The sequence below is a fragment of the Priapulus caudatus genome, unplaced genomic scaffold (assembly GCF_000485595.1).
Source record: "Priapulus caudatus unplaced genomic scaffold, Priapulus_caudatus-5.0.1 Scaffold13, whole genome shotgun sequence".
NCBI classification, from domain to species: domain Eukaryota; kingdom Metazoa; phylum Priapulida; class Priapulimorpha; order Priapulimorphida; family Priapulidae; genus Priapulus; species Priapulus caudatus.
In genome coordinates, this window is record NW_014577074.1 from 650,792 (window position 1) to 662,563 (window position 11,772).

Consider the following 11,772-nt stretch of genomic DNA (forward strand, 5'->3'; position numbering starts at 1 on the left):
ATGGATTTGTTGACTGTTAACAAAGGACTGAACTGCTTTTGCTATTAGAACCCCCTCCCCCACCACCACCACCACCACCACTACGCTCGCGCTCGACGCATATCCATGATAACATGTTAATATAGCGAAGTCATTAAATAGCTGTTAAAAGTTACACAGCTGTATCTTTATTACTGTACTACCAGTAGGTATAGCAAAGCCTATCATAGATTTTAGATCTGTATTAGTAGTATCCTAGATATATGCTCTGAGCGCGAACGCGGTGGCAGGAGGGCGCACTTGATTCGGTTGCCAGTGAGTTTATCAGAATAATACCTGGCTACAGTACACGTCAGTTGAGCGCTGTCGCTCTGCGGCACTTGTTGAAAAGAAGTCGGTTAATGCTGCATTAGGTTGGACTAGAATCCAAATAATTTACTGCCATCCATCTATCATAATGGATGAACCCTGAGCAAAGCAAAATAGTAATGGCCCATGACTATGAGTCTCTTGTAATGTCACAGAGGGTGAGGTGCATGTGTTTTTAATTTCTCACAACTAGCCAAATATGGTAGTAATTATCAGGTCAGAGAGAGGACTGAGAAAAAGCAGGCAGCAAACATTCTCTGGCACAACTTAATAAAATAGCAGTTCCACTCCCTCTTGCCCCAATGGTACTTTTTGGTTGCCTCTGTCTGTAAGGACGCTGGTTTGGCCTCCTACCCCTGTTTTCCCCTGCTTGGCCCATCTTACACTTCGAATGACGTAGTACAGCCGAAAGGTACGGCCTGAATATAGGGGGTCATAAAATAGATACTGTTAGCTGTCATTTGGAGCGTCATAAGCAGGCCATGTCAATAAAGGTGTGACACGTTCAGCTTCGTTCCAGGCCAAACTGCGGATGCACCCTGATGGTGGGCCTGATGTGAATATACATGTATATCACACAGGTGACGGGAATACTACTGATATATATGTTCACGCTTTTAGGATTTGCAGTTAGTTTGTTAAAATACTGATTGTAGGATATTCAGAAGTTTAATGTACGAAGACCGACAAGATATTTTTGTTGTCTTAATTTTAATAATCCGTTAGGTAGTCAAGGAATGTTTGTCAGTTTTTTCTTGTTATCTCCTTGACAGTAATTTCCTGCACTGTATCACAACACTACCACACTATACGTGTATAACCATTAAAAAGTGAAGAATATTTGAACTCAAAATCATGTTGATTATCAATTCCTGTCCATTTGTAGAATTAATCAATGAATCTTACAGATGCCTAGGAGCCAACATTCTAACATGAGTGAATACAAACACATTTGTTTTTTATTCACTCCTGCACGCATGCACTTATGTAATCCCACATTTTTGAGTTATACAAATATGAATTTCAATACAATTTATAGAAATTTATATAAGATCTGATTATATTTTGCATCACATTGCATATGTTTTAAAACAATGTGAAAAAGGAGTTATACTTGAAGCTCAGGTAATGTACTAATATGGCAGTATTTTCAGTTTGTGCATTATTATTGACACGATTATAGTTTGGAGTAATAAGCTGACAGCTTATTACCCCAAGATTATAGCAATGCACTCTGATAATAAATATCTGCTTTGTTATGCAATGCATTTAAGACTGAACTTACACACCACTGTCAAAATCCTGCTACACTGAGCTGAAGTTTATAGGTCGATGGAATTCAACAATTACTGTTGTCCACATACTCTGTTGACTTCCATGTTACCATGTTAGTTCACTTCTTATGTCATACTGTAAAAAAAGAAAGTGCTTGTTCACAGAAAATACATTGGGACCAAGTGTATAAGGTACATTAAAAACACGTAACAAGGCGCGAAATTAGCACCGGCCTACCGGCATATGCTGGCAAATTATTGGCGAACCAGTAACATTGGCAAAACACCGGCCCACCGACCCGGTGTTTTCAGCCGTGTTAGCGAGTACCTACATTTTTATTTATAGCATTAATTAGCAAATAGCCAACATTACTGTTTTACCTGAACGATATCACGCCATAATTTATCATCATTTTACAAATTTGAAATCGAGAATGCAAGCATGAAACATGACATTGATTTTACAAACAAAATTTGTGATAGTTGGTACATTATGGTGAGGGCTGGTAAAAAAATTGCTGTTACCAGCCCTCTGGGCCGGTGTAAAAAAATCTTAATTTCATGCCGTGTGTAATTAGTGGTTTTGCTATTCATTCCTTTCACAGCTAGCATTCTGCGTATTACGATTACACACCTATCTATGAGCGACTCTCGCATCTTCGTCGCAATTGCGGATGGATGTTGATCTTGTAGTTTAAAAACACTTTCAACGACTGAGAGCTCTGTACTTGTAGTGTCAATGCCACAGAATGCGCACCAATCATTGACAACCATTCCGGCACCAATCACATCACTACCTCGGTTGACAGTTCCAGCCTACAAGAAGAATTCAATCATATCATCACGAAATAGGTGTAAATGCCATGTAGAACAATTGGCTGCAGGCACAAGGCATTACATAATATTTAAACATGAATACACCGCATATCAGCTATTACATTTCTAATTACATAATTATAGACACCGACAAACGAACAACACAGGCATCAAATGTTGACATACTTTCCAAACCAGTTTCACTATTTTTACTACAAGTATAGAAATAGCTTTCATGGACTAAGATAAGTGAGAGCTCTATGTAATGATTTGTATTGATCCATTTTACTATTTATATTTAACAAATTATATAAAACCATGTTTTTATAACTTGATGAGTTTATAGATAACTTGGATACACTGACTGAACAATGTACTCATCATTATTACCCTACCACTAGAGGAACTTGAATGAGTGATGATAGTTCATCTTGATCTTCTACTGATGTCTTTGGGTGAACCTACAAAATTTCAAGTACTTCTTTTACAGATTACCATTGACAAAATTATGCAGTGTGTAAAACCGAAATAAGTTAAAAGTCGCTACTTGTGAAACACCTATCTACATTTACTCCTCGTACAATTATTCCCGAACATTACAATTCCTACAATACAATAAACTTGTGCTTTTATTTCATGCTTTTACATAGATGCTTTAAGTTATGTTTTTATGCTTCCTACAAGTCAAACGTTTAACAGTGTCTAACTCTTCTACTGTACTTACCAGACCTCCTTGGTTACTTAGAGCACAGTAGCTTCCGACCAAGACATTGTCAGCCAATGTTTGCCGAAATACTTCCACCTTTAGAACGTCTGCTAACAATTCTTCTGTTTCCTGCATGGACATTAAATGTGGGTTTATATCTTGCAGTAAGTAGGAGTGATATTGATTTCATATCATATATTTCATATAATTTACACACATTAGTAGTTTAAATCAATAATAGTAGCGCGCAAAATTAGCGCTGTTTTGCTGGCGGCCGCCGGTTCAAACCCTCGTATAATCTTGTCTATCTTGCCTTTATATCAACAATATTTACCTATTTCCTGACTAGTTTTTACTTCACTAAGACTACTCTACTTCTTAATATAAACTGTGCAAATATATACTATGAATATGCCTAATAAACACAAAACTAATACTTTTATTAATTATGGAATAAATTGAACAAAATTAAGGGCCTGTTCAAACTTGTAAGGGCCTGTTCAAAATTTTGGGTGGGCCTGTTCACATTTTGGCTAATTTCATGCCTTGATAATAACAAATGGATATAATCATGTATGACAAAAAACACAAATACATGTCTCAGCACAGATTGGCCATTCTGAGTGTACACGTTTCCACATCCATAATAACTAGGAATACGTGTGTGCATCTGTGTCTGTCTGTGTTTGTCTGTCTGTGTGTGTGTGCATGTGTGTGCTGGATATAAATGGTTAGAAAATGTGTTACAATATATATGTGAAGGTCAGCACACAATTGCTGACCAGTGGCACACTACACATACAAATTCAGATGGCATGACGGGGTTAGAACAGTCATGTAACAATGCTTTTCAGTCTTTATATTGATGTAGTAACTTTAGTAGTATGGCTAGTGGTTTTAGTATTTGACCAAACAGTTTCATTTTGAATTTTCTGTGGAAAAAGGTGAGGAATACCCTATCCAGATCCGGATGCACCAATGCCACGTAATCGTTGCATGCAATAACATTTCCTAGTGCCGACAATTTTTCCTCAACTCGCTGAATTTTCACACTATCGGGTAGAGAATTTCTCATTTGTTGCAATTCCTGATCTGTGGTAGAGCTGGGGACAAGTAGACCATGCCTATTTCCTAGAAACAAAAAATGACAAAATAATTTACGTTAATGAATTTATCAGCAGTAAGAATGCAGTTACAAACAAGCAACACGCACTCAGATTAGTAATAGCCAACCTGAAATTTTATCATTATATAAATTTGGTCATTCATATATACAGTTCCCAAACAACACGTATAACCAAACTGGGCAGCTAGAAAATATATAGTACTGGGCAATAATCTAAATTAAAATTGAATGGAACCTTGAATACTTGGAATATTAGAGAAGTAATTCTGCATTACAATCACTAACAAGGTAATAACTGGTACCAATAATTTTATAATCAATACCAATTGTTCAAATACCAGTTTTCTACGCTTATTCAAAACACAAGTTCGACAATAATAATTCAAATCTAGTTTTACTAACCAACACATAGCCTCCCAATTATCCGACAGCCTGCAATGGAAGTGTGTACGACTGGAATAATGTCTGACAACTCCCCTTCAAAGACACTGAAATTGCAAGATGGTGTTGTAGGTATGTATAGTTCCTAGCCAAACTAATCAACTTGTCAGGCTGCAAGACTAACATTAATACAACAGTACAAAGACAGGAGAACAACATAGACATAATAAACAAATGATCAGTACACGAATGAAAGTGTCAATGACACTGTAGCTCACCACAAAAAAGGACACAAATGAGTGAGTGAGAAGAAGTCAGTTTTAATTGAGCAACCATCGACGTACATTATAGCAACGAAGAGTATATATGGGAGAACTCCCATTATATACTCTTGATAATTATATGTGTAATTTTTTATGTGAAAATAATAAATAATATTATATATAAATAATAAATAATTTATAAACCAAAATGAATCACAATTTGTGACGGTAGATGGCGCTATACCTGCTTTGATGTTTCTTAGCATAAATCATTATATCATAATACTAATACTATTATAATAATAGTATAAATCATAATATGTTCATAGCAGGAATTTTGCATTAAAGATATTGTCAATGAAATCTTGTAAAACGAACCAGACGAGTGTGACACCACAGACTTTTTGTTATCTGCGTGTCTATATAATATGCTATATAAGTGCCAAACCCTACCTAATTTGCATAATTTTTTTTAAATATCAAAACCCCTATCCCTTATTCATTCACATACCAAAAATGAGCAAAATCCGTTGAACCTGAACTGACTAATGGCAATTCCCATTTTTGGCAAAAAATTGGGGACGATGTCAAGGTGAGCTAAATGAAAGTGTCAATGACACTGTAGCTCACCACAAAAAAGGACACAAATGAGTGAGAAAGAAGAAGTCAGTTTTAATTGAGCAACCATCGACGTACATTATAGAAACGATTGCCATCTGTATATCGCAATAATAATTTATAAACCAAAATGAATCACAATTTGTGACTGTAGATGGCGCTATACCCGCTTTGTAGCGATGGCGTTTGAAACAAATAGGTTATGCTGCGTTCCGACATGTTTTATAAATCTTTACTCTAATATAGACGTTTTATTGGCAGGGTGGAGAGGAAATACCAATTTTGCATTAAAGATATTGTCAATTAAATCTTGTAAAACGAACCAGACGAGTGTGACACCACAGACTGTTTGTGCCTATATAATATGCTATATAATTGCCAAACCCTACCTACTTTGCATAATTTTTTTTAAATATCAAAACCCCTAGCCCTTATTCATTCACATACCAAAAATGAGCAAAATCCGTTGAACCTGAACTGACTAATGGCAATTCGCATTTTTGCCAAAAAATTGCCGTGGCTCGAAAGTACGTCGACTGGCGTGCTTCAAAAAAGGACGTTTATTATGGGAGCATAGCAGTAACAACTATACCCAATTTCAAACATGTGGGCCAAACGGTTCCTGAGTTATCGTTGACCGAAGCGAAATGTTGACGGACGGACGTACGACGGACGACGACCCATGGCAATAGCTCAGCTTGACGATGTCAAGGTGAGCTAATAAGCACATGCGTTATTGTTATTATCTTTAATTTTGAACCTCAGACTGCGGACTCCCTCTTTCTGAGTGTAGGGAGTCCGTTGGACACCCGTGTTCAGAAGTTAATTTCTACCCCTGCTAATGTCTTTTAAAATGCTTATGTACTCTACATTGTTAATAGTTCCAGGTTAATGCCATTCAATTAAACCTATACAACACACAATCTCACTGCATGGATGTCACTGTGCACAAACTCACAGAATGATCGAACAGGTGGTAAACTGTGAGTGCAAAATTCAGACAATGCTTGATTCGTTTCCAGGGTTCTTGTTAATAGCCGGTAACCGGTTATTTTTACCGGCTATCGCGCAATTTGTTACCGGCTATCAATTTGAGAAACTCCCACTAAAGACGGTAAAATATTTAATCCATATTTGAAAAAACGAAGTTTATTTTAAATACTTCCAACCCAAAACTAACTCTGTGCACGGGCGGGTTTTTCTTTTTATAATAGATACTTAATAGCATATATTTTCCTATCTAAACTACCAAATTCTAGAACCCATACCCATCAAAATAGGCTATTTGTGGGTCAAATCAGAAATTTTTATTCCGGGGGTGCATGCCCCCGGACCCCCCTAGCAGGGCTTCGCGCCTTCGCCGCTCGCCCTACCGTCCGTGCCGGAAAAACAGTTACCTGCTATTCATTGTCAAATTACCTGCTTTGTCAAAAGTTAACAAGAACCCTGCGTTTCACACTAAATCACAAACCCGTGGTGCTGCCGCCAGTCAAGTGCAGGTACTTAAGCCCGACATAGCTGCATATTTGTGATTTTAGTTACTCTGCGTTCGATAAACAGCATAATTTGAACATAGTAATTAGTATAAGTCGAGCATGATTAGACAGTGGCCAGTTAAAGACTGGACGTTTATGTGCCAGCTACTAAGCTAGTAGTTGTTTTTTATTGTGTCGTGAGCTACAGCTTGTCTGATCATGCTGCAGAGACACTACCGTTTCCTCGGCCAACGACAGTTAAAGTTTGGGACCCCGCAAATGTGTTTTTGCAAATGTGCTAAACTAGACTCGGGCGCCCCCTTTTCGGTTCAAGGATAGAGAACATGGGTCCCAATAAAACCAATGTAATTTACATCAATATAAATATAATATTACATCAATATAATAGGTTAGGGTTATGGTTAGGGTTAGGATTAGGGTTAGAGTTAGAGTTAGGGTTAGGATTAGGGTTAGAGTTAGAGTTAGGGTTAGGATTAGGGTTAGAGTTAGGGTTAGGATTAGGGTTAGAATTAGGGTTAGGGTTAGGTTTAGGCACATTGGTTTTATTGGGACCCATGTTCTCTATCCTTGGGCCCCGTTTTCTAGCAGCGTTTGCAGGTCGTATAACGCTGTACTGACAGTGTATCATGACATGAACAAATGGCTACAGAGGTATAGTGTGTAGTACTAGTAGTAGGACTACTGTACTATTAGTAGTAGTCTAAGTAGAGTTATAACTTATGAATACGAATTATGATTGATCATGTTGATAAAGAAAGCATTTGATTTGACTTGAACTGAAGTTGATGTCGCATGTCGACAAATTTAGAAAAATGACATCCGTTCACATCATGCAGTGAAACAATATTACCGCTGTATGGAAAATAGGTTATATACATCATTACATGTCCTTACCTATAGAAGTTTTCAGAACCTCCGATTGCAACCAAGCAGTAGGTGTTTGTGAGCTTCGCGAATACACCAACTTCATTATTGTTTTCGAACTGCACACGAACTGCCATGCTTTTAATCCAATCGGTTAGCTTTTAAAATGGTCTATGTTTCCAAGAAAATGAAGCAGTACGTCGAGATAATGAAATTTAACTAACGCTACAGCAACAAACTTATGTATTATGAAATTGTTGCTAAAAGTGGTGTAACTTCGTCGACAAAATAATGAACATGCGAGCAGAGCGAGTTTACGTTTCAGCGCTAGCGCCATCTCTCGCTAATAATGTTAGTTATTATTTATTTCGAATTTTATTTTATAATTTTTTATTTGCACCGTCATTTGTTCAGCGGTATTAGCACAAGACGACGTAAATACCATAAGTACTTTGCACATGAAAAACCAGAAATATGCTAATAATGTAACATGTAGACAGACTGTTCTGGTGTGATTAGCGTACCAAGGGGGTTGACAACTTCACACTGTTCTAAGATGCTATGAAACTTAAAATGAGCAACTTTGTTGAGACGTTGTAAAATGGAACGTTGGATTTAAACTCCGCTTGCACAAAAATTGCTCTGTGTCTGCAAGCATGTGACTTTATGCGAACGTGTGCATGTCCGTGCGTGCGTGAAAAATGCTATCATTATCTAGCTACATCTATCATAGATGATAGATCGATCGAGTCGCCAGTGTTGTAGTCGAGTCCGCACCCCCCGAGTCCGAGTCCGAGTCCGAGTCCGCACCCCCCGAGTCCAAGTCCGAGTCCGAGTCCGCGTCACCCAAGTCCGAGTCCGAGTCCACACCACCCGAGTCCGAGTCCGAGTCCTGTTTTGATTAAAAAAAAAAAGAGGGAAAAATCGGAAAAATTTGATTTAAAAAAAAAGAGGGAAAAATCGGAAAAAGGAAAAAATCGGGAAAAAAGAGAAAAAATCGGAAAAAAAGAAAAAAAGGGAAAAGATCGCAACAGTGCATCGTAGACATTCGAAAGTGTATAGCGATGTTTCACGTGACGTCATAGATCAGGTCACGTGTATTTGTTATGTGTTGTGGTTGGCAGAAGCGAAGCGTGCTGCTTGACATTTACAGATGAATGACCACATGTTGTGATAGAAAGCGCTGTTTATGTAGTGCACGTACACGTGCGTGACGCACACACGCACGCATGCACGCACGTGTACGTGCACACGCACGCACGCAGGGCGTGCATGCGTGGGAACTTACACGTGCGTGCGTGCGTGCGTGCGTGAGCACGTACACGTGCGTGCGTGTGCACGTACACGTGCGTGCATGCGTGCGTGAGTGCGTGGGCACGTACACGTGCGTGCATGCGTGCGTGCGTGTGCACGTACACGTGCGTGCATGAGTGTGTGCGCGCGCTGGCCGGTACACGTTTCGTGGCGTGCGTTGTCGCGTAGGTGCAGGTACACGTGTGTTCATGTGTGCGTGCCGTGCGTACGTACGTGGTGTGCGGTACAGCGTGCGGCGCGTGCGTGCGTGGCACTTACACGTGCCGCCGCAGCGTGTGCACGCTACACGTGCCGTGCATCGCGGCGTCGGTGCACGTACACTTGCGTCGCACTGAGTTGTGCGGCGTACACTAAAGCACGGTACGCGTGCGTGCGTCGTGCGTGCGTGCGTGCGTGCGGCGTGCGTGTGAACTTACACTAGCTGCGTTGTCGTCGTCGTCCGTGTGGGCAACGTACACGTGCATGCGTGCGACATGCGTGTGCAGCGTACACCGTTCGTCGCGTGCGTGCGCTGCATGCCGTGGCGTGCGTGTGCAGGGTACACGTGTAGTGCATGTGGCGTGCGTGCGTACGCTGCGTGGTGTGCGCGTAACACCCCTGAACCGCGGTACGTGCGTGCGTGTGGCGCATTCCTGACACCGTGCGTGCGTGCGTGTAAGGCGTGCGTGGTGCGTGCGTGTATGCGTGCGTGTGGTGTGTGCGTGCGTACGCGCGTGGTGCGACGTTATGACGGCCGTGCGTGCGCCGGGTGCATGCGAAGCTGTGCGTGCGTGGCACGACACGTGAGTGCATACGAGGTGTTGGCGTGCGTGACGTGTGCTGTAGCTCGAAGCATATCCGCATCTGTCTTGCTGCAACTGCGCACGAAAACTACAGAAGACACGAAGCTCATACGAAACGTGTCAAAAAGTAACGGACCATTTCTGTTTGATAGCGCGCAATGACATCGCCTTGTTGATACCAAATTAGAGAGCTGCAGTACCTTCGAAGTGGTAGAAGAAGAAAAGAAGTGGTAGGAAAAGCGCAAAGGGACGAAGTGACAGCAGATTCAAACCAAAGGAACAAGCATCTTAATCGAGCCATTGAAAAAGTTACAAGATTAGGCCGTGTATCTAGAAAACCTAAAAGTTTTAGTTTTAAATTCTTGTAAACTGCGTCGTGTTACAATATGTACAGTTGTGTACTATGTATGTAGTGGCCTCGAGCCGGCCTCGACCCGAGTCCTCGAGTCCGGAGGGCTCGAGTCCGAGTCCGAGTCCGAGTCCGAGTCATTGCACTCCGAGGCCAAGACCGAGACCGAGCCCAAGGAAAACGGTCTCGAGGCCAAGACCGGCCTCGAGACCTACAACACTGAGATCGACGTTAGATTTGTTCCATTTCCGTTTCTGCAAATTGTATCTATTACGTTACAACTGTTGTAAAACATTTTTTCAAAACTAAAACCATGAAAATAAATATAGTCGCTTTTTGACACACCAATTACCAATTTCAAAGGAACTTCGGTGGATTGTCTGTAATCACTTACCGTCAGCTGGGGCTACTTTGAACACTTTCCAGATAGTTTAAAAAAAATCATTGCACATGGTATAATGAAATCGTTGAATAGTGAGCTATATTGGGGCTATACCTGAATCAAAAGAATGGTTGTATAAATTATCAGATTGGTTAAAGTGATGTGATAATTTTTTTTTGATTTTTATCTGTTCAAAGAAACCCCTGTGTTAGGGGCTATTTTGAACATTGTGTGTACTTCTGTGTGGTCTGTACTTGTGAAAGTTTGCAGGATGCTAATTTTTTTACAATTTCAAGTCAGCGATTTGCAATTTACTGCGGGACTCCTATTTCATGTATTAAATATTCAAATACATTGTAAAATATTTTCCAGATTGCCCATATAGCCATAATTCTCATTTCATCTTTTTTGGCCCGGGGTGTTCAATGTTGCCCCGATGTTCAAAGTAGCCCAAGCTGACGGTACCCATTTTCACCTCTACCTTACATTACTGAAAGCTGAGAACAAGAAAGGAAGCATATAATAGGTGGAAATGGGCATTAGATGGATTTGATCATTTTACTGGAATATGGGATCATCTGTTGACTGATAGTTGGTATCAAGAGCGTATAAAGAAGGTTACCTTCTTAATACGCTCTTGTTGGTATCATTGCTTGATGTTATACCTTATTTATATGTTATGATTGAGAATATTAATGTATCCAACACAGAATTATTGAAGACGGAATGAATTTAAATTTATAATAAAATAATAATTTTAAAATGGAAATTAAAAAGATTTTGAGATAAAAATATATTGACGATAAAAAGATCAAAGGGAATTAACAAGTACCGCAGTGCGACAGGGCTCATCTGGTGTCTGGTGTTCTGCTGATAAATTCATTTGTGCATAGCAAGACGTCTTATACATAAGTCTTCTTTATTCTTGTTTGACTTTCGTAGCCAATTGGAACAAATATATCAGCTATACTTTCGCACCCACCTAATCTCTATGCATTGCAGACACATGTGCATTGCAGGTTGGCAGGCAACAATTATGATTAGAAGCGTGCC

The 11,772-nt window shown here is 40.0% G+C and overlaps 1 protein-coding gene across 1 annotated transcript; it reads right to left on the bottom strand.

Annotated features, from left to right (window-relative positions):
- Nucleotides 1–1,171: 1,171 nt before the first annotated feature.
- LOC106808513 (eukaryotic translation initiation factor 6) lies at nt 1,172–8,219 on the bottom strand. Its single transcript, XM_014811270.1, has 7 exons — nt 7,923–8,219; nt 4,673–4,758; nt 4,100–4,275; nt 3,163–3,273; nt 2,834–2,899; nt 2,257–2,438; nt 1,172–1,758 (listed from the first exon to the last, which is right to left on the bottom strand). Exons 1-7 carry the CDS (start codon nt 8,027–8,029, stop codon nt 1,749–1,751), a joined length of 738 nt encoding a protein of 245 aa, XP_014666756.1. The 5' UTR covers nt 8,030–8,219; the 3' UTR covers nt 1,172–1,748.
- Nucleotides 8,220–11,772: the final 3,553 nt, after the last annotated feature.